This window comes from Pogonomyrmex barbatus, unplaced genomic scaffold, assembly GCF_055798465.1.
Source record: "Pogonomyrmex barbatus isolate J1 unplaced genomic scaffold, ASM5579846v1 scaffold2, whole genome shotgun sequence".
In the NCBI taxonomy this organism is placed as follows: domain Eukaryota; kingdom Metazoa; phylum Arthropoda; class Insecta; order Hymenoptera; family Formicidae; genus Pogonomyrmex; species Pogonomyrmex barbatus.
In genome coordinates, this window is record NW_028297116.1 from 15,100,051 (window position 1) to 15,122,835 (window position 22,785).

Here is a 22,785-nt window from a genome sequence, read left to right on the forward strand (position 1 = left end):
TACATTGATAACAGTATAGTTTAATTTGCAAAATTAAAAACAATTTATAAAAGGACAACATTTATATAGTATCAAAAAATTGGCAAAAATATAACAAAAATTCAATATTTATACTTTAAAATTTACAACATAAATAATTTAAAATATGTCCTAATAAAAAAATGTCAAATTGAAAATGCATCATATTTATATTATTCTTCCGGAGTTCAAGTCCAAAAAATCTTCACTTTTCAAGCTAGTCAAAATCAAGCTAGAATAACCTTCTAAACTTAAAAATTTTTTAGATCGTTAAATATTAGAATCTGATATCAAAATTGATAAACCCAAAATGATAGATATAATGTAGCAAATATCAAATTTTAAAAATATAAAATTAAGACATAAAATTAAATATATATATATATATATATATAGATATTAATGTGATGTGATATCATGGTTATAACATTATTTAAAAGAATTACATACGGTCACTTTTTTGGCACCATTTGTACAGAAAATATCGACATCAGAATAATGACATATTTTTGCTATCTAAATTTATTTATATTGAAATTGTAAGTGTACAAATAAAAATATACTTCATATTTCTTACATTTTGTTTTTGTTTTGTTATATAAAAATATCAAGAAATTTTTAACTTTACACAAAAGAATACATATTATAATATATATTATGATAAGAAAAATAATAAAAAGTAATATTACACAATATATATTAAAATTCCCAATTTTATTTACAATTAAATTGTGAATTTAATTTCTTTAGATTATGATAGAAATATGAGAAATTTTATAACAGCATATAGAAATAAAATAAAATAGAAATAATAATAAAATAACAAAACTAATAAAATATTATGAATTATAAAATTAATATAAATTATTTGAATTTAAAAAGAAATTTAATTTAAATTAAGTTATTTTTTTTGTTAAAGAAATAAATTTAATATTTTTGTTCTTGTTTCAAATATTATTTGTAAAACATTATTTTAAATTTGAAGCATAATTAATCGTATAAGTTAATATAATATATAATATCAATAAGTTAAAATGATAGTTAAATACAATTACATTATTCAGCAATTTGTTGTGAAATAGTTTTCAAAAATCTGAGGAAATCTTTGTCAGGCTCCAAATTCAAAAGTCGACATGTTCGATCCCATAAATCTTTGACAATTTGATTATCTCGCACTCGCCATTGTGGAGTCGCAGTACTACATTCTCTGCAAAACACAGAGCAAAAAATGTTAAATATTTTCTAATAAAATAAATAAGATATTAAAATAAAAAAATATATTAAAATATTTTCTTTTTTTATAATTGTGTGATACAAAAGAAAAATGCTCAACCAGAGGAAAGTGAGATGGTACATATTATCGAAATTTATTATCAAAGAGTTGTCCGCTAAACGTAGTCTTGTTACATTTTTTTATTTGTCTTAGCAGTCGTATTACCCAGTATGTCATATGTAATAAATTATGTAAATGATACATAAATAAAATATATATCATAAATTTTTTAATGGTCATAAACAAATACTTTTTAATCACATTATATCCAGAATTCTAGGAGAAAAAAAAACAGAAACCAAAAAAAAGTAAACAAAATTTTTATCAGTATTTAATGGTTCTGAATACAGATATAAATGTAGATGGGTATAAAATTAATATTTGAAGAAATATTGCTTATAATAAAAGATGTTTAGCAACTAAATTTGTAATAAGCAATAAACAAAACAAAGAAATATGCACTCATCTTACATTGAAATTATATCATGTAAAACCTTATTCTGAAATATTGAATTACTCTATGACATGTTATATTTAATATAAATAAATAATTATAACAGATTTTATTTACTTGTAGTAAAGACCAGTCTCGTTAGCTGCCAGTTTGTCTACTGAACAATATATGATCGTTTGTGCTCCTTGTTCAGAATTTTTTAAAAATGGTCGAAAAAATAATCTATATATAATGTTTGCTCCCGGGAATATTGTTGCATTAAAATGTCGACTTAATTCTGTCATTACGACGCCAGGATGCAAGGAATATACGTTTATTCCATTAATGTTTGCCTCTGAAAAACATATTTCAGTTTATAAACTGTATACAATTGTTTGTACAATAAAAGCTCTAAAATATAAAATATAAAATATAAAATATATAAAATCTCTATCATTTGTACTTCAATAAATCGTTTTGTCACTCAATATTATTTTTTAATCACAGATTATTTGATTAATTTGATCATCAATCTTTTCTCGATAAAAACATTAGCACAAGTTACTATCAGTTGCAATCTTTAGCTTTATATATAATTAAATTAGAAATCTACATTAAAATACATTATTTTTATTTAATCTGGAATTCTTTTATCTGTATTGTTTTCTATTCATTATCAGACTTATAAATTTAAATCCTTGAAATAAATAATAGTTTACAACAAATGTCATAAATAAATATTTGAAATAAAATGCAAATTAACATCTAAATTAGGCTAATATAGAGATTTTCTCTCCGTTTTGTAATTGTTTTTTGTAATTGTTAATGTATCATTTTAATAAAGTAAATATTTTCAAATATATAATAGTCAAAATCATTGTCTATAATATTTTTATTTTTTAATAATTATGTTTATGTACTTTGTAACTGACGAGCGAGTTCTTTGGTAAATAATACGTTTGCCAGTTTACTTTGTGCATATGCTTTGAAGGGAGAGTATGTTTTTTCCATATTTAAATCTTCATGTATGTCGCCATCTGCAATATGATAATGATTATCTCTCTATTAATTATTTTTTTATATTATTAAATATAATTTTTAAAAAATTTTGATATAGCAAATAATATTTACAGCAAATTAGAAGAAAATTTCGTTATTTATATTATATATATATATATATATATATATATATATATAAAATAAATAACGAAATTTTCTTCTATATCTCTTCTATTTTTCTTAATAAATCTTTTTAGTATATATATATATATATATATATATATATATATATATATACATATATATATATATATATATATATATATATACATATATATATATATATATATATATATATATATATACTAAAAAAATTTATTAAGACGACTTTTAGAAAATTTGTAAGAAAGAAGAATTTTATTTGCTACTGAAAATAACTTAGATTTAAAAATTTAAATCTAGAAAGAAGTATGCAGTTTTTCTTCAGCTATTATATAAAACGCTAAGCATTCGAAGGAAATTGCGCAACAACAGAAAGCAATTTGTTACAACCTAAATATGTACTATTAACAATTCATATTATTTATGCATAATCAAATTTATATTACAATGTTATTAAATTTACATACAAGCGTGAAGACATGATGAAACATTCACTATCCTACAACCAGGACCAGAAGATTGCATTTTTGGTAGCAACAAAAATGTTAAAAGAAAATGACCGATATGATTTGTTTGTAGCTGCAAATCCAATCCATCCTCGGTCTTTTCTTGAGGACACATCATTACACCGGCATTATTTATCAAAATATGAATGGCCGGTTCATTTTTTAACAAGTTTCTGGCACATTCTCTTACGCTTTTTATCTTGGTGAGATCTAATTGATAGACTGCGAGCTCGCCTGGACTACCTTGAAATTGTTCTCTGTCTGGCCTGGAAATTATATCTTATGTCACATTATTGTATCATATACGTATGTCACATATCTGCATATTAGCAATTAATATCAAACTATCATTCATAGTACCTAAATTAAACAAAAATAAAAAATTAATTGATAATAATTGATAACAATTATAAAACTGATAATGAATGTAATATTGTTAACTATGATGTTGACAATAAAATTTAGTTTTAATCATTCAGTTTAATAAATCTTTATTTAAAGATGCATTATAAAGAAGATTACTTCTATTACTTTTATTTTAGAATATAAAAAGGGTTAGCCATTATGGTGAGATATCCTATTTATTATTAGGTTTTATGTTACATGTAAACTCTATATACTACTCCAATTCTATGTAGTATTACTCTATTTATATTTTATATCTCAAGAAAAAAATCATGCATTACACATAATAATTATATATTTTATATTATAATTAATACATCATTAAACATAGAACAATTTTATAAAATAAAACACATTTGCTAAATTCTGTATTCTGTATTATTCTAATATTTATATTTTATTTCAAAAATACTATTATAATTATAAAATTATAATTCTTGCAAATTATTTTATTTAAAATCATTTTAATATCATAATAAACAATATAGAATAGATATAATGGAATAGATATAATTTACATTTTATGGAAGTTTATAATAATTACTGACAAAGATATTGTCTAGTGTGTAAAATATTTGATAAAACTTAATTTCTAAAGCAATTTTTATCTAAAAAATAATTAATGAAAGAATGATCCAATTTAGTAAATCCATTAGTTACTTGATAGATGATAGATTTTCTTAATAACTTCAATCTACTTAAATAAACACGATTATACTGTGCTCTATTAGACTTATTCCTGGAAGTTTCAAGACTGCAAATTATACGGAAAGTTGTTACTAAAAGAAATATTCTCTCTCTTGTTTTTTATATAATTAAGAAAAGATATAAATATCTTACAATAATAATATAATATAACAATATTAAATAATAGAAATATTTATTTGGAAAAATAACATTATTGTTGAATTATGTTGTAATATAAATATATGTATGTAATAATATAATTGTATTAGATATGTATAGGTAAATATTAATTTATAATACTAATCTATAAAATAATCTTTTTGTTCTGATTTGAAACATATTTAGATATTTTATAGATTTTTACAAAACTAAATTTGAATGCTAAATTTATATGTTGTATAAAGATTCAAAAATAACAAGTTATAAAATTCGTAAAAAATTATACAAAATGGTTATATAATTAAAATAGTATATATATTTTATTTAATATAATAAGTTATTTAATTAATTATATAAAAATTTAATTAGATAACTGATTATATTAAATAAAATATATATACTATTATATCCAAATGAAAAATAAAAATTGTAAACAAGCATTTCGACAATAAAAAGCGATAAGACTTAAATTTTGAGAATATTCATAATTTTCTCATTCGAATATAAGCAGTTAAAATTATATATTTGTTATATGTAATAAAATATATGATAAATTAAGCATTATTATTTTTATATATATACAATTATATGTATATTTTCTTCATATATTTCTTCAAAAACTTTATAATTTGTTATTTTTGAATCCTGACGCGATAAATATGGAAGTCAAACTAGTTTTAAAATATTATTTAAAAATCTATATAAAATAATAATTCTTATATCCATTCCAAAGTCTAGGAAAACATTCTGTTTGTATACTTATGTAACTTATTTTTTATTATTTAATTATCAATTATTAATTGCTAATCATCAGCTTACTATTAACTGACAAATTATAAATAATTGCAGATAAATCCAATTCATCAATCTAATCAATGCTTTAAAAATAATGCATATGTATGTATTATAATTTTATTTATTCTTACCTTGAAGGAGGATTTTCTTTTATATCTTCAATTGCATTATTTGCTTTCTGTACATCACGACAAGCCAAAATTACTCTTGCTCCTAAATATAAATATGTAATTTACATGTATTTAAACATATAACAATACATTAAATATATAAGAATATATTCTGTTCCAAGCTGTGCTAGAATACTATTAAATTGATATTACAATGATAAATATTTTTAGTAAATATGAATTTTAGGTAACAAGAAATATGAATTTACTTATTATCAAATGTTAAATGCATTAAACGCATATCGAGAATACATGATTTTCTTGCTTGGATAAAATAGCTCTAACTCAACTCAATATTGTCGCTTCAAAAAATTTATTAACTTTTCTTGAAATCTTTCGAGATTACAATTTAATTACCTCTTCTATAGAGATCTCTAGCGGTCTCCTTGCCGATTCCAGTATTCGAGCCTGTTATAACCACAGTTTTGCCAACGAGTCTTACTTTACTGGTGCATTCACTATGAAACGACCACATTTTCACGATATTTCTTTTACACGGCTTCACTAATGCGCTCTTAAGAATATAACTGTCAGCTATCCGCTTTAAACAACTGACAATGCCAAGGCTGTCGCAAAAATATTATATTTTGTCGGCGTTGATGAAACCTTTCACAGATGTAATAAGAATAAAAGTTAACGATAAAGCAGAGAAGCAGACACAATCTGCAAGCAATTTTTGTATTACGATATTTATATAACGTTTAATGGAGAGGGGATGATCTTTAATGGAGAGGGGACAATGCGTCACGTTTAAAATACGTAAAGTAAAAGGAAAGAAAGAAATATGTTATATACAGAGTTCCTTTCAATATCCCTACCTAGATATCTTTTTCCTACGCCTTTTACATATACATGTAAACTGAAAGTCAGAAAGTCTTTTGACATTACATTGTTTGATGCTTGTCTAGTTTTCACTCTCGCGTTTCATTGAATCTTCTCCAAATTTCTCGTCCTCATTTAATTCCTTTTTAATTCCTTGAGATCTGAGTTCTTTTTAAGTCTCTTCCTCGTCTGTGCAGATATCCATGATAAATATCCTAGCCTATTTGGAAAGTCGATGATCGTCGTTGAACAAGTTCATATCAGATAAATTGTTTTTCCTCAATATCTTTTATTATTGTATCTTCCAGTCCTATCTGTATTCTTATTTTTTCATTTCTTATTCTATCTCTTCTAGAAATTCTCATTATCCTTCTAAAATTTCCACTTTCTTTAATATTAAATCAGTTCTGCTCCAAATATATCTTTTTAATTTTCTGCCGAACGATTCAAGCATTTTATTTCGGACTTAAATATTAAGTAGAGCATTTAATTTTGGAATAAAAGTAAAATTTATTTGGCATTAAAGATAATAGCTTAAATATAAATTATTTTATAATAGTCGCATGCAGTGCACGCTTAAATAATTCACGGATATTTCCGTGCATATTTGCTAGGATAATAATAAAGGATAATAAGAGAGATAATTAGAAATAATAGGAATAGTAGGGATAATGAGAAACAATTTTCTTTGAAATGTGAACTTTAATAAGTTCTTTAAAGTTCATATTAAAAAAGATTCGTATAAACAGCGTCCCCTAATCACAAAACTCTATAGAAAACAACTCGTTATCCGAGAAATCGGTCTTCCAATGTTGCATCTTTCGATTTCGGTAGACTCGATTAAAATCCAGTTGATATTTTGAAAGATACACGGACACAACACGAACAGGATTTTTATAATTAAATCGGTAACTGAATGATGATGCTCCATGTCAATAAATTCGTCTGACTCAAGCATTAATTGTTCGTACTTTATTGTAGAAATCATAAAAATCATAAGAATTCACTTCCGTATTAAAGGAAACGATTTTTTATAAAAACATCGTTGCTGTTGCAGTTACGCTATGCGAATGTAGTTTTCTTCTTTGTTGAAACAAAGACTAAACTGAACAAGCACTACAAGCGTACTCATTTGCAGTACAACCACTCACACAACGCATGTCTAAAAGACATTTCAAAGACGTCTTCTACAATGTCTTTATGAAAAGATGTCCTAAAAACGTCTTTAACATTTGATAAAAAGATGTTTGAAAATGGTAAAATATTAAATTTTTTCAGAGTCGAATAAGTTAATATTATTTTTTTAACTAAATTAAGCTAAAGTTAGCTTATAAAATGGCTTAATAAATAAAATTAATTTAGTTAGGTTAAAAGTTACACAAATAAAAAGCTAATTCAGTTAAAAGTTGCATTAAAATTAGATTAATTTAAGTTCAATTAAAAGTTAATTTTAAAAAACTTATTAAAAATTATTTGTATTAAATTAGAATGCCGTAATTTTTAAAATAAACAATATTCTAAATAATAAACCAATACAATATTGATTATCAAATCGATTTTATATTTTATTTATTGTAACTAGAGAAATAATAAAATATATTTAATTTTCACTAAATTTTTAGACTTTTTAGAAACCCACTTGTACTATTTCATATAAATATATATACGGAGCATAATAATTGTATATATAAAGTAATAATAAAAATAATTATTATATTTATTACTATTATCTAAAAAATATAATTACCGTTATCGTTATCGTTACTAATAAAAAAATATAATATTATTAATTCAATGCCAACTATAACATAATGGCGTTACAAGTACCAGATTACATTCCAATCCTTTTTAATATAATTTTTTTCATTATTTACATCATTATTTCATTAACTTAAATGTGATATTAATTATTAAGTTTTCATTTTTATCTTGAAATGTTAATTAAAATTGTTAATAATGAATCAATGAATAAAAACTAACATTAAAATAATGTATACTTGCTGCCTGAGAGATATCTAGAATTATATACACGGACTGATACATATCCATCGTATAACTAAAAATCATCTTGAGATACTCTATAATTATTGCGATTCCCTAAATTATTGTTTATAAGATATTCCTTGGACAAAAGAATGTTGTATGTGACATTTATAGCTCTGAGATTATCTTGAAATATCTTAAAGTAATTACAATGCCTCAAAATAATATCTGTAGGATATTTTCCTTAAATAAAGTAATATTGACAGGAATCATGTAAAATTTCTGTGAAATTTCTGATATTCTTCAATTTTGATTCTTTTCTGTATTAGAATGTTTAAATTAATTTCCGCAGTATTAAAACATTTATAAATTGTAAGAAATTTTTGAAAGACCTCTGTAATGTGTGCTCTCTCGGCAATATAGCAACAAGCGTAAAAGAGATATTATTATATAAAATAAAATATAAATGTATGTAATTATTATAAAAAGATTCTACATATACATACATATCTTATAATTCACATAATATATTCACATATTTTTTATCTTACATAATCATTATCTACATATTCTTCCGAATATTAGCTCTTAGATATTATATATAGATAGATAATTCTTACTACGAACGAAGAAATAATATTATATTTGATTCGGTGACATTGATTATAATAACAGTCAAATGACATTCGTCAGCTTAAACTCATGTTTCCTTAAAAGCAATACTGAAGAGCAGTATCAGAGACTTTATCTGTCTAGCATCAAATTTATGCTAATTCAGAGCGAGGATATCGAATAACGAGGAGTAAGAAAGGCGGAGAACAGAAGAACAAGAAGTAAAATAGTTGAGACCTCGATCGAGACCTCAGGTAGTCTGCACTGATTCTAAAACCTGTTTCTCTGGTGTACTATTCTCTCTCTTTCGAAAATTATAATTCGACGACTTCGATACAAAGTGTGCACGTGCAATATTTGTATAAGATATATTTACGTCAACAAATAAATATAATAGTTATGTATGCGCGAGTGAAACTGTGCGTTGAAGAAAGAGGGATAATAAAGCAATTATGTTCTCGATCGTTCTCGATTAACTCATGTCACTTTGATACCAATAAACCAAAGCCTTTTAAAGATATTCCAGGACCGAAATCCCTGCCCGTTATTGGCACGTTATATAAATATCTACCTTACATCGGTAAGATTAATACATATTATAATTGATTGATTACAAGATATTGCAAGCTTCATTTTTTTCTGTTTTATATTATTATACATTTTTTACACTTTCTTCTTTTTTATCAACCAAGAGTGGGATACTGTTATATGTAATGTCCTGTTCTCCATTTTTTTGCATATTTTAAATACAATACTTACTCAATTCTTTCCTAAATGTCAACGGATTAATTTTATCATAATTCATTTTATAATATAATATAATATAATATAATATAATATAATATAATATAATATATTATATTAATAAAATATGTCAACAGGTGAATACAGTTTTACTGTGTTACATACAAACGGTATCTTGAGATTAAAACGTTACGGACCTCTTGTTCGTGAGGAAATATTAGGTCAGCCGATAATATATGTCTATCGACCGGAAGACATCGCGGAAATTTTCAAAGCCGAAACAGGTCTGCATCCTGAAAGACGATCGCACTTGGCTCTTCTCAAATATCGAAAAGACAGGAATAATGTCTATAATACCGGGGGTCTTTTACCTACGTAAGAATAACTTCGTTTTTTTTTTCTTTTTTTTTTTTTTTAATTTCGCATTTTAATTTCGCCTTTCACTCACGTACTACGCAAAAATGCCTCAAATCTTGCTAATACTAGAAACAAAGATTAATGGAAGTTAATTTGTTATTCAGAAATGGCATTGAATGGTGGAGATTGCGCCGCGAATTTCAGAAGGTTCTGAGCAAACCAAGCAGTGTCATCGATTATTTACAAGATACTGACGCAGTTGTACAGGAGTTCGTACAGCTGTGTTCTCGTGAGAAACCCAACGACTTTCTACATTTATTCTCACGTCTCTTTCTCGAATGTAATACCGTCAAGGCAAATTTTTCCATTCATTAATTTTAGGCATATATTCATATTCATATTGATAAAAAAAAAAAAAAAAAAAAACATTGTCTCATCGCTATAAATTTTCAGTGACATGTCTCGTGGCTTTCGATGTAAAGATGGAGAGTCTATCAGAAAAAGAAAAACATCCGCATTCTCGAAGTTCAAGGCTAATCGATGCAGCATTTATAACAAACAGTGTAACTTTAAAATTGGATAATAGCCTAATGCTCTGGCGATTTTTCGAAACACCATTATATAAAAAATTATGCAAAGCGCAAAATTATATGGAAGAGTAAGTATACTTTAATATAAATATTAACATATTTATTAATAAAATAATATTAATTATATTAATTATTATTAATATATATATAAATTATATAAATTTATATTATATAATATTATATAAATTATATTAATGTAAAATATTAATATAATCTTGAATTGGAAGAAATATCTCATCACTTTATAAGCAATACATAATTTGAAGCTTTATTATTATTTTTATAGTAATTGCTTGAAGATAAGTAATATACATAATAGAATTAATGGTTAAAATTCACAATAATCAGTAATACAGCACATATAACAAAAGATTCTTATAACAAAAATTAATAAATTATTATAACAAAAAAATAATAGATCATTTAAATAAAGTCATTGATCATTTTTTAAAGTTTCTTCATTTATCAACTTACTTTAAAATTCATTTTAATAAAACCTAAGATCTATTAATCAAAGTTTTATAATGCTCTCTAGAACTGAATGTATTAAATATTGTTTTTTTAAAAAAAGACAATAAAATTGCTTGTACAAAAAATTAAATATATGAAATTAAATATATAATCATCGTAAAATGTAAAATATTTATTCAAATTGATGACTTTGAATACATTTTTTACATTTTGTATCTTCTCCTCAGAATTTTACTAAAATGAGACTTAGTTGAAAGTTAAAAAATAAAAAAGCTATAAAAAAATGATTAATAACTTTATTTAAATAATTTACCTTCTATGTTTTTAAAGAAATTATTATTTTGTTATGTCGCAAAAATTTTTAAATTATTTATGAAGAATTATAATGATGAAATAAATCTCTTAAAATTTTATTCATAATTTACACAATCGTGTCGTAATTTATAATTTCCTTGGAATATCTTAGAGTAGCATTGCAAATGGTTATTCAGAGAAATCAAAATGCACTGATACATCGAAAGCAATCTCTCTTAGAAGAATATCTAAAGAATGAGGCTTTAGATATCAAAGATATTGTGGGTATGGCATGTGACATGTTACTCGCTGGCGTAGAGACTGTGAGTTCTTAAGGAAATTCTATAATATATGTAAAATTTAAATTAATTAACTTGATTATATATAATCAAATTGCAAATGATAAAATTATATATATGACAAGATATAAGTTTCATATTTCATATTTTAGTCAACATACACCACGTCATTTATCCTCTATCATCTTGCAAGAAATATAGATGTTCAAGAAAAGTTGAGATCAGAAGCTATGGCTTTGTTATTGGATCCTACTTCCCCAATAACGGCAGAAACTTTGAGAAATGCAACGTACACCAAAGCCGTAATAAAAGAAACTTTTAGGCTGAATCCAATTTCTGTAGGGATTGGTCGTATCCTACAAACTGATGTAATCCTCAGCGGATATCACATTCCCAAAGGAGTAGTATATTTTTTGCTTATAATTTGTTTTTAAAATAGTAGTAATAAATTAGTAATAAAATTAGTATAAAAGATCAAAGATTTTCTTTATAAAAGAAAATCTTATTGAAATGTTTTAGACTGTGGCCGTCACGCAAAATCAAATCATTTCTCGACTTCCCGAATATTTCAATGAACCCGATTCGTTCATACCAGAAAGATGGTTGCGCAATAATGATAGGATAAATAAGCTGGGAGAAAAACCTATTGATCCATATATTGTATTACCTTTTGGTCATGGTCCGCGGTCGTGCATTGCCAGACGATTTGCAGAACAAAACATGCAAGTTGTTTTACTTCGGGTAAGTGTTTTACAAATTGTATATCATTTTTGTTATCATTCTTATTCTTATTTATTCTTATTATAATGCATATACAATTGTGCAGATTTGTAGAAATCTACGGTTTACATGGTGTGGAGGATCTCTCAATACGGTTTCATTACTAATCAACAAACCTGATGCGCCAATTAAATTAAAATTTGAAAAATTATATGAATAAAATGTGAATTAGAATCACAATAATTGAGAATCTTCAGAAAATCTTCAGAAAAGATATATCCGAAAACAGATATTTGTTATATATTTATTTGATAGCAGAATTGCCTCTTGATTTATTCAATACATACAGTAATAGATAATAATTACAAGTATATGTAAAGGATGATAATAATTTATCAAATACGAAAACTAAACGAAATGTAAATGCGCTCTAATTATAAGTCATGTACTTCGGCGTTGCAGAGAACTTGGCGTATGACTTGATTACCTTATTAACCGCCTCAAGGAAATCTTTTTCCGTAGCAACTTTACGTCGTGCACGGATTGCGAACATACCAGCCTCAGTACAAACCGATCGTATTTCAGCACCTGTACTATTGGGACACAAACGAGCGAGCAACTCGAATCTAATGTCCCTTTCTACGCTCATTGAACGCGCATGGATCTTGAAAATGTGCGTGCGTCCTTCGAGATCCGGTAGTCCAAATTCTATCTTTCTATCTAGACGACCTGGTCGCATTAATGCGGGATCTAATGTGTCTGGTCTATTTGTCGCCATTAGAACTTTTATATTGCCTCGCGGATCAAATCTAAAAAAGTTGATAAGTTGATAAGTCGTAAAAAACTAATAGTTCTTTAGAGAGAAGGATAACTTACCCATCTAATTGATTGATTAATTCCAGCATAGTACGTTGGACTTCATTATCGCCACCGGCACCATCATCAAAGCGAGCGCCACCGATGGCATCGATTTCATCAAAAAAGATCAAACAAGCCTTTTTACTTCGTGCCATCTCGAATAGTTCTCGTACCATTCTAGCGCCCTGCAAAAGAATCAAATTGTATGTGTTATCTGTTTAAAGTTACTTATTATTACTCTTTTATATAATGACTAACATACCTCACCAACATACTTCTGGACCAATTCTGAACCAATTACACGAATAAAACAGGCATCTGTCCTATTAGCGACTGCTCTAGCACATAAAGTCTTCCCCGTACCTGGTGGGCCAAATAATAAGACACCTTTTGGTGGTTCGATACCCAAGTTGACAAATTTTTCTGGCTGTAATTAATCATTATGTTTTTTGTGCATTTTATAAATCATTATAATAGTGAACAACTATATACTAACATGCAACAGTGGTGTTTCGACGACTTCTCTCAATTTTTCAATTTGTTCTTTGCAACCACCAACATCACTATAAGTAACATCAGGTTTTTCTTCTACTTGCATCATTGTTACAGTAGGATCGATTTTGGATGGCAATGGAATATGAATTTGATACTTGTTTCGATCCACTCCTACTCTCATACCTTCTTCTATATCAGTTGGTGCTACAGAATCCGCCAAGTCAACAACAAACTTCGCAAACTGCTTTACATTTATTATATACTTTGGATCATCAGAATCTGCATTTATAATTTTGGTACAGCGTGCCACTTGCAAGGGTTGTTCATTTTGCAGAGTTTGTTTGTCAGCTGCTAGATCCCAAAGTGCCGGTGGTGCTAGACCAGTATCTGATTCTTTGATCCCAGTTAACTCATTCACACGTTTGATAATCGTCTGAATATCTTCTTCAACAGCCTTGATACTTTTTGTATATTGCCCTTGGCCCTAATTAATACAAAAATTTACAAAGATTACTTCAAAGTATGATATTGCATTCATATTGCATTTATTTTTGAATAATTTTAAACTTTTCTTGCAACGATTTAATGATATTTAACTCACATAAGTCTTCAATAAAGCAATATCGCCCTCATCCAGAGCTGAAAATTCAGAAGATAACCATTAGGAAATAAAAATTATGATAAAGTGGATGACAAAGAAAAACAAAATAAAACTCACATTTAATTTCCTTCTCCTCCTTTTCCTCTTCATTCTTCACCTTTCGCATATCTTCACCCAGATGATCCGGCATTTTCACGTTTATTTAATCGTCCAACTTATTCACGCCACCCTTTCAACGTTATTCATAAAGTTGACAATGATCTATTTTTTTTTTTTTTTGGAGTTGTTCCCAGGCGGGAACGGTTAAATGCCTTCAGTTTCCCTCGGATTATTCAGCAAAGATCCTCTATCTTCCCTAATACAATGATCTATACGAATTTTGAGGTTATATCTTCTTCCGATTACAAGCAAAATCGACAGCCTCTCCGAGGCTGTATTCGTAAATTTACTGCCAGTACTGAAAATATATAGTTCAGGTCACGTATATTGTAGATTTTCAGTACTTGCAGTGAATATCGGAACGCAGCTCGAAGCTACTTCCATTGCGGATTAACCCAAATAAACTCAACAAATAAATTGTTTTTCTTTAAAAAAAAAAAAAAACAACATCTATAGGTGTACTAAAATTCACTGCTAATATCAAATTTATACGTTCAGATTGAACTCGTTGCACTAGTTCATGTACTAAAACAAAAGTAATATAGGTAATGCGTTCCGATTTCACTTGCCAGTTTTGAAAATCTATAATATATGTGACACGAATTATATATTTTCATACTGTTAATGAACATCGGAACGCAGCCAACATCGGCTACGGTCAATAGTTGGGTTCCGTAAGTGTCGGTCCACAATAAGTATTTAAGCCGTAAGAAATTGACTAATCATAGTCGAGTATTTTTTTCATATTCGATTATAATTGGTCAATTTCTTACTTCTTAAAGCTTAAATCACCTATTGTGGACCGACACTAAAGCACATATGCGCGCATTTTGTTATAGTTGCGTGACATGAACTATAGATAAATGCGCGCATATGCGTTTTACGGAATCCAATCAATGTAACACTACAAATGCTTCAGAGCGTTTGATTGTCCCATCAAAACAAAGAATTTTACCAAAGAATGTACCAAAAATATTTCAAAGCATTTGTAGTAAGCCCTTGAGCATAGGTCTGTTCTTTTTGATTGAATTGATTGTACTAGTTTACAATTTATCTTTCTTACACTGGAAGAAGAAAGAAAAAATCTAAACTAGTACAACCTGTTCAGTTAAAAAAGAATAGATCCCGTAAATATCGTACAGCGTTGTATGGAATGTATCGATTTATTTAAATTTATTCTATTTTGATATAATGAAGACGTGTTGCGCCTGTGATTATAAATTACATCCTCAGGAACATAACATCTTCTTTCACAGTAACAAGTAAGTAAAATTTATAGTATGTTTATAGTTATATAGAGTTTAGAACTTTAATATACGCATTTTCTTTGCAGAAAGACATATTTTATTCTTGACTGATTTATTTGTATTGCAACTGTTTTTATTAGGTTTCCTAAAAATGTAAGTCTTTATAAAGTTTGGTGTTCTGCTATGGGTGTTCCAATTTTTCACTCTCAAAAACAACGGTACTCTGCAGTCAACATTTTTTGGACATGTGTTTCTTTTATCCTTCTGGTGACATGAATCAAGGAAGCATATAAAAAAAGGAATCAGTACCAATAATATTCAAATGAATATCAAGTACTAGCCAAATCGATGGACTCATAAAACAGACTGAAAGAACTGCTTTGACTAATATAATCGATCAAGATGAATATAACACTACATCATTGAGGTACGTCTTTGTACTATTTTACATTAATCATAACAATATTTAAACATTTATTTTATCTATGTTATAATTAGTAAATTATATTACAGTATATCCGAAGAAACCATTTGAATAAAATGGAAAATAATGACAAGAAAAGTGCCAGAGTTTAAACTATGATTTTTCCTTGAAAAATTAATGTTCTAATATACGATATATCACGGTATAATCAAAAAAGTGAACAGATAACAGTGATGTATAGACAATCTGAACAAAAATATTATTTGTTTAGGTTGTTTATACATCACTTATATCTTTTGTTTTTAATATTTTTTGTCTACTAAGTCATAGTCATAAACAAGTCTTTTTATCTATTGCTTTTCTCATCAATTCCATATTTTAAACGTTTGTTGTTTTTTTTAATTGTTATAGTCTTTCATATTTGTATTGATTTTAGTGATATTTGCAATTATTTATACATTTTTTAATTTAATTTACCCCTTAATTTATCTCTGTTCTTATATCTTTAGTTACTTACATTTCTTCCTTCCTCTCTTTTCCCTATATTATTTCGCGCGAAGATCAATTCAATTGAACCTTTCGAAAGAAATTCAAATTCTGCACTGCAGAACCGCCCAAGTTGCGCCTGGCGGACGGTCCTTGACCGAGATGATATGTAGAAGAATGTAAAGTAACAAAAGAGAGGCCGACATGTGCATACAACACTTTCACCTGTACCCGTCCCACCCTGTTCGTTCGCTATGATTCATTTGAAGTGCACACTTCAACGACAATGTACGACATTTTTCTTTTTTTCGTTTGTTTTTTTCTATATTTTTATTTTATTGAAAGAAATTTTCTTCATCAGAAAATTAAATAAAAATTTAACATTTATCTTTAAGAAATAAAATTAAGCGAAGTCTTAAACATTAAATTAAACATTAAAAAACATTAAGGAAGTTGGAGACAAGAAATAATAATACCTGATAAAGAGATATATGAATTCTATTTGAGCTTTAAAGCTCTTGATAGTTTATTACAAATTACGAATTTATAAGATTACAGGTAAAATATATAACAAAAATTTATACAAAATATATTAAAATATAATATTTTGTGACAGTTTCAAAACAACAATCGTAGTTAAGAACAAAAGTAATTTAATTTTAAATATATGGTTATTTATTTTATCAAAGTAGAAGAAAAATTTACAGTATATTTTACAAATCTGTTTTATTAATCATATATATTGTTTAAAAATATTGCTAATTTAAAGTATCTTGTAAAAAATTTTATTACATATTTTTCTACTGACGTCATCAATCTATCCAAACAACACAGATGATCATTATGAACTCAAAAAATTTCTTTTTGATAATTCGAAAAAAATTCTTTAGAAGTATACATTTTGACTTCTGTTAAATCGAAGTTACGTTGAAAGAAGTTCTTTTTCTATTAGTAATGAATTCAAAAAGAATCGCTTACCCGCGAGTAATACGTAGCACCGACGAACGGATGCCATCTTTCTCGTAACTAAAAACCATATAGGATAGAATAAAAGGCATTACATTATGAGAGAATAAAAAGCATTATTTTTGAATCGTGTCTCAAATAATGAGATGAAATGATACCCTGAGACCTTATTTTGGCATTTCTGATAATGCCTTGAAAATAAATCCAAACCAAAATTAATCTTCAAATAAAATAAAATACTAACAATAAAATACTAAATATTTTAACAGTACAATTTGATAGTATAATTTAGTATAACAATTAATTTAAGAACCTAATATTTCTTTAAAAGATATATTTGTTGGGTATTCATTAAGTATACTATCTAAAACCTATTTCGATTTCATTACGAATTCTCGATAGAGAATTGTAAAAAGATTTCCTTTTGTACCTGAAAAAGAGTTCAAAATTGGTGACATAAAAATGAAATCCTGTGGAATTTTTATAAACGTTTTTAGATTAGAAATGAGAAGGGAAAGAAATATATTTTATAATTTGGGGATTGATCTCGCGGAAATGCGAATGATATATAGTGACCTTTAACAAAACATTATTGCATTTATTGATTGATAAAGTGCAAATTATGAATCCATTTGTTTTTTTTGTCACGGGCGTTGTTATAAATAAAGCGGTAGCCTTTTTTTGAAAAGTGTAACCATTAATTATATTTATTAGATTTTACGATTATATAAATTATAGACAAACGGCAGCGCAAGAGCGAGTAAGTACTTTCTTAGCACAAGATGATGCAACGTTGTACAGCAGCGTTACATGCCTGTAAAACTAGCACTTTCTCGTCATTGATGTATGTCACTGTGTCAGGTCAAACGAAAAGTGACTTCGAAGCCTTCGTTCTTTAAACTGGAGCGTATCTTAATGAGTTCTGAGTTGATTCCCACGCAATTTCGCACTGCTTCAAACGAAAATTTACGCAATATGTCATCAGGTGATGTAAGTGGAAACTGACATTAAATGTTTTTTTTTCTGTTGTTAGAATCACAATTTTATTATTATTTTACATTATTTGTCGTTTTTCATGGAAACGCAGTACAATCGAATAGATAAACATAACAACTCTCCATAAAAATCTTTCTAAAACGCGAGATATGTAATACATGACTTTTCACACAAAATATCTTTAAATAACAATCGAATGCGTAGTCCATCGAGTAATTTCTCTGAGAGAGAGATTTCAATTTACGTTAAAGTTACGTTTAATGAGAAAATAACTAAGTAATGATAAATCAACGTTTCTTCTCAATGTTGATATAAAATGATCCAACGGATAGGAAGAGAGAGAGAAATAAATTCAAAATAGAACAAATAGAAACAATATATATATATTGATTTATTGCATAACAGCAATTGTATTTATTTAGGGATCGATACTGTTTTGTTATCAGCTATACTGTGTCCTATGTACACATATCACTTCTCATTAGAGGCTGGAAGAGGGAAGAGTGACCCAAAGCCGTATTGATATCTAGCCGAGCCTCCCGCCAGTGAATTCACTGGACTATGCTGGTCGTGGGTGCATCGTGGAGGTTTTTTTTCGGATCGTACTCGGTGAAATTAGAATCTCCGGAACGGGTTTGCATTGTACGACGGCCCGCCGAATCTTTGCTGGAAGGACTGCCGGTCGTATTTCTCATCATCAGGTCCAGGCGGGTTCGCCGCGAGCGCTCTTCTAATAGCTTCCGGGATAGGAGGTGGCGTGGGAATATGAGCACCCTCAGCGTGAAAACCGTTTTCATCGGCCGTATATTGGATAGTGATGGGGGTTCCATCGGGTGCATGATATGAAAATCTGCCCTGGACCACCTGTACAGAAATTGTATAGAAAATGATGGCAACGAAGAGAGTTGATAGAGACTTAAGTTAAGTTGATTGCGATGGTTGACAAATTTAATGTTTAACGATATTTTGGCTGAGTTTCTTATTCGAGGAAATTTATCAGATTAGTTTTCTCTTCTTAAAAACTTGGACTTGATTACTGAAAAGTGAAATATTTTTTTAATTAAAGAGTTCAAAGTAAAATAACATTTTTGTCAATAGAAATATAAGCCAAAAAAGAGTAAAACGTAAAGTTAGTCCATTGCATAAATTCTTTGCACAATATTAATAATTCTGCATTTAGTTGCTAATAATTAAATTAATGCTCTCTAATGTTATGAAAGCGTAATGATATATGTACAAAACTTGTTCAGAGTCTAATAATTATATAATAGTATATAATCGTATTTTTAATTATGAAAAATGTGACTTAAAGAATTTCAATTAAATTCAATTCAAGTAAACTTTTAGTTTACTTTCTAGTGAACGTGATTTCATAAAAATAAAATCTTTTCTTTGTACGATCCAACGATACGATATCAACTTTCGGAACTCGATTAAATCTCTTGGAATCTTGGATCTTAGATAAAATGTGTTAAATATAAATGCGATAAAACAAAATCAAATAATTATTTTACCTCCGTTTGACCTTGAGGTCCGACTTGGGGATATCCGCTTTCGGATACTGAAATTCCGTTCTCGGTTTCATAATTGAACGAATAAGATCCATCCGGCGATGTGTCCTTTGATTGACTTCGAATGCCTATGAATGGCTTTGCGCCAGATCTACGGTAAAAAATTGAAACCATATTATTTCGTACAATCTTGAAATCGAAATCATTTTATGTCATATAATGTAAAAATCGTCGTCTCGTTTCGTAATTATGTTATTTCGATTACTAAACGATAATTAACTCTATTAATAACTTTGTTAGAACACAGAAACAATAATGAAAAATAGATTAAAAAATAGCTTTAAAAATTTATTTTTAACGCTGTTATACTTTTTAAGAAATACATATCTGTAAAATTTCTTACTTGTGTCAAACTTCTTTGAATCTTTGTCGAATCTTGTTCGAATTAACTAGACATATATTTTTATTATAATGTAGTGTTAAAGTATTTTTATATATATAAATACAATCCTTGACATTACATTAATTTACCATAAATGCGTGCAAAGATTTATCTGTATGATAACGATATATAAAATTTAATATATAAAAATTTTAATATATAAAATAAATTCTTTATAATTATGATTATTCATTTCATAATTATCAAAAAAATATCAAGAATTTAATTTATTTTGTAGTATAGATTTCATACGTATATTGCGTGTATTGCGGTTGGGGCTGCGGTTGCGGTTGTGGTTGCGGTTGATACGGCCTCGGCGTTGCTCTGTATGCATTTTGGCTAGGAAAGCCGCGATACGATCCGAATTGTCCAAAGACACAACCGATGACTGCAAAGGCCAAAATCTGCAACCATACTGATATCTTTACTCGACGAACCGATAAATAAAAATGTTTATGAAAATATTTATTTATTTATAAATATTTAAAAATACTTGTTCCATAAATATATATATATATAAAGATATATTTTTATGTGTTAGTACAATTTTTCATATGTACAATAAAAAACCGAAACAATTTTTAATGATTAATATAATATTAATTTATTTTAAAATTCGCGTTTGCGAATTTCTCATTATTCAAGATTTCGAAACATCACATTTATTGAAGTCAAAATTTGTTATTGAGATATAATTGTCGATTGAAATGTTACTATATCTAGCAGGATCGCTTTTTACGCCACCCTATGTGAATTATCACCAACCGCTTTGCAATCATCTCATAACCGGAATTGCGATTTAATAAAGAAAAGCTCTTTTCTGTAATACGAACACCTGTAATGCGATACCTTCACCGATTATTCCGCGTCCACTGATAAATGTAAACAAAAAAAAAAAAAAAGAAAGAAAGAAAGAAATAAAATAAAAACAAGAGAACACAAAAAGCGAATGCGAGAGATCGAGGAAGGTAATCGAAAATGTAAATCCAAAATGTCGCTGGCGGTTTCGACGAGATAAAACACTCACTAGATACTGCATGACGACGGCGGTTTGTCGACGATTTGTGTACGGCTTTGTCGATTTGAACGAGATCGAATCTGTGATTCCGTGCCGCGAGCACCGCCGTCATTTATATGAAGACGCTCAAGAGGATCTTCCCTTCCCATTCTCCCGGTTTCTGCGTAGAATCGCTCGTTCGCTCGCCGCTCATGTCCAGGAGAGGAGCATTCTCCTTCGTCGAGGATCCCTCGTCGCCCTCGCATCTTCGCCCCCACCCTGCAACCCCAAACCCCCGTGCACGGCGTCGTCTCTGCCACCTCCCAGCAGCCGGCGGCTGCTCCTTCGCGATCGAATCGGGTTGCCGCCTCGGATTAGCGCGAACTCAATTCACCAAGCAAGCCAATTAATCGTTTGGCATATACATATACGTATGTATGTACACGAATGCCCACGCTACCCGGCTACTGTTTCAATTTAATAGAGTCATTCGTTAATCGAGTCTCGTTATCGCGAGAGGAGAAACGATGTGGGTGTCATTGTACGTAACGTGACGATATTGGGTGATAGATATGTAACTTCGCGTTTTTCTCGATCGGAAAACGACTTCTAAACATTTCAAAAAACAACTACTGTCGAAATGGCTCAACAGTTGATTGAGCGAACAAAATAATTTTTTATAATTGAATCTCCTGAATAGTTTAGCGATTCTTGTCTTTAGAGAAGATATGATAATTGCAACTTCGATAGAGGAGGATTAAGCTCACGTGACACGATTATTGTACGTTCATTTTTTTATCGAGAGAGGTTACATAAGGATAATTATATTGAATTTATTAAATTTAATTACCAATCATACGAAGATATCAGATATCACGTAAGGTCTATAAATAATGCACAGAGCATTCGCCTTTGTAAATGTAAAAGGAACACAGGCGGGAGTAGCGAGTTTTCTCCCGATTGTATCGGCGACTCCCAATAAATTTAAATGTTATGCTGCTTATGACAGTCGGTATTGTGCGCAATTTGCATTAAAGAAATGCGGGACGTGGACGTGTATGTGTGTAAATCCCACGCGATGTTGCGGACAACATCGACCGACAA

At 28.1% G+C, this 22,785-nt stretch overlaps 4 protein-coding genes and 1 long non-coding RNA gene across 10 annotated transcripts; 2 read left to right on the forward strand and 3 right to left on the reverse strand.

The window, feature by feature from the left end:
• Nucleotides 1-524: 524 nt before the first annotated feature.
• Nucleotides 525-6,268, reverse strand: LOC105428632 (retinol dehydrogenase 12-like). The gene is made up of 6 exons (XM_011641034.2): nucleotides 5,965-6,268; nucleotides 5,569-5,650; nucleotides 3,353-3,657; nucleotides 2,645-2,761; nucleotides 1,863-2,079; nucleotides 525-1,225 (listed from the first exon to the last, which is right to left on the reverse strand). Exons 1-6 carry the CDS (start codon nucleotides 6,080-6,082, stop codon nucleotides 1,075-1,077), a joined length of 990 nt encoding a protein of 329 aa, XP_011639336.2. The 5' UTR covers nucleotides 6,083-6,268; the 3' UTR covers nucleotides 525-1,074.
• Nucleotides 6,269-9,132: 2,864 nt separating this feature from the next.
• On the forward strand, nucleotides 9,133-12,785 carry dib (Cytochrome P450 302a1, mitochondrial). The gene is made up of 8 exons (XM_011641032.3): nucleotides 9,133-9,604; nucleotides 9,906-10,143; nucleotides 10,290-10,465; nucleotides 10,579-10,783; nucleotides 11,653-11,803; nucleotides 11,932-12,180; nucleotides 12,299-12,520; nucleotides 12,606-12,785. The coding sequence occupies exons 1-8, from the start codon at nucleotides 9,424-9,426 to the stop codon at nucleotides 12,717-12,719; spliced, it is 1,536 nt and encodes a 511-aa protein (XP_011639334.2). The 5' UTR covers nucleotides 9,133-9,423; the 3' UTR covers nucleotides 12,720-12,785.
• Nucleotides 12,547-14,980, reverse strand: Rpt1 (26S proteasome regulatory subunit Rpt1). Its single transcript, XM_089075961.1, has 6 exons — nucleotides 14,571-14,980; nucleotides 14,454-14,491; nucleotides 13,854-14,336; nucleotides 13,620-13,784; nucleotides 13,376-13,542; nucleotides 12,547-13,308 (listed from the first exon to the last, which is right to left on the reverse strand). Exons 1-6 carry the CDS (start codon nucleotides 14,641-14,643, stop codon nucleotides 12,930-12,932), a joined length of 1,305 nt encoding a protein of 434 aa, XP_088932087.1. The 5' UTR covers nucleotides 14,644-14,980; the 3' UTR covers nucleotides 12,547-12,929.
• A 142-nt stretch (nucleotides 14,981-15,122) lies between these two features.
• On the forward strand, nucleotides 15,123-20,655 carry LOC148936700 (uncharacterized). Of its 6 annotated transcripts, none has more exons than XR_016139016.1 (7): nucleotides 15,123-15,292; nucleotides 15,427-15,874; nucleotides 16,000-16,286; nucleotides 16,373-17,057; nucleotides 17,165-17,327; nucleotides 18,474-18,725; nucleotides 19,154-20,655. It is a non-coding gene; the product is annotated as an uncharacterized LOC148936700 (long non-coding RNA). The 6 variants fall into 6 exon arrangements; XR_016139014.1 differs by having other exon boundaries at nucleotides 15,125-15,292; nucleotides 16,373-17,327; nucleotides 18,474-18,495; nucleotides 18,597-18,725; XR_016139015.1 differs by having other exon boundaries at nucleotides 15,126-15,292; nucleotides 16,373-17,327; nucleotides 18,474-18,495; nucleotides 18,597-18,725; nucleotides 19,178-20,655.
• Nucleotides 19,099-21,932, reverse strand: LOC105428629 (endocuticle structural glycoprotein SgAbd-2). Its single transcript, XM_011641031.3, has 4 exons — nucleotides 21,712-21,932; nucleotides 20,937-21,088; nucleotides 20,246-20,393; nucleotides 19,099-19,595 (listed from the first exon to the last, which is right to left on the reverse strand). The coding sequence occupies exons 1-4, from the start codon at nucleotides 21,721-21,723 to the stop codon at nucleotides 19,347-19,349; spliced, it is 561 nt and encodes a 186-aa protein (XP_011639333.3). The 5' UTR covers nucleotides 21,724-21,932; the 3' UTR covers nucleotides 19,099-19,346.
• Nucleotides 21,933-22,785: the final 853 nt, after the last annotated feature.

Coding starts and splice junctions, on each gene's coding strand:
- LOC105428632 (XM_011641034.2), bottom strand. CDS start 6,082: ATGTGGTCGTTTCATAGTGAATGCACCAGTAAAGTAAGACTCGTTGGC. Junction 5,651..5,964: donor TAGAGATCTCTATAGAAGAG/GTAATTAAATTG, acceptor ATTTATATTTAG/GAGCAAGAGTAATTTTGGCT. Junction 1,226..1,862: donor GAGACTGGTCTTTACTACAA/GTAAATAAAATC, acceptor TGTGTTTTGCAG/AGAATGTAGTACTGCGACTC.
- dib (XM_011641032.3), top strand. CDS start 9,424: ATGTATGCGCGAGTGAAACTGTGCGTTGAAGAAAGAGGGATAATAAAG. Junction 10,784..11,652: donor GCGCAAAATTATATGGAAGA/GTAAGTATACTT, acceptor GGAATATCTTAG/AGTAGCATTGCAAATGGTTA. Junction 12,521..12,605: donor TGCAAGTTGTTTTACTTCGG/GTAAGTGTTTTA, acceptor ACAATTGTGCAG/ATTTGTAGAAATCTACGGTT.
- Rpt1 (XM_089075961.1), bottom strand. CDS start 14,643: ATGCCGGATCATCTGGGTGAAGATATGCGAAAGGTGAAGAATGAAGAG. Junction 14,337..14,453: donor TTGCTTTATTGAAGACTTAT/GTGAGTTAAATA, acceptor TGTATTAATTAG/GGCCAAGGGCAATATACAAA. Junction 13,309..13,375: donor TTAATCAATCAATTAGATGG/GTAAGTTATCCT, acceptor CAACTTTTTTAG/ATTTGATCCGCGAGGCAATA.
- LOC105428629 (XM_011641031.3), bottom strand. Junction 20,394..20,936: donor CCGCAATACACGCAATATAC/GTATGAAATCTA, acceptor TTTTTACCGTAG/ATCTGGCGCAAAGCCATTCA. Junction 19,596..20,245: donor GACCTCAAGGTCAAACGGAG/GTAAAATAATTA, acceptor ATTTCTGTACAG/GTGGTCCAGGGCAGATTTTC.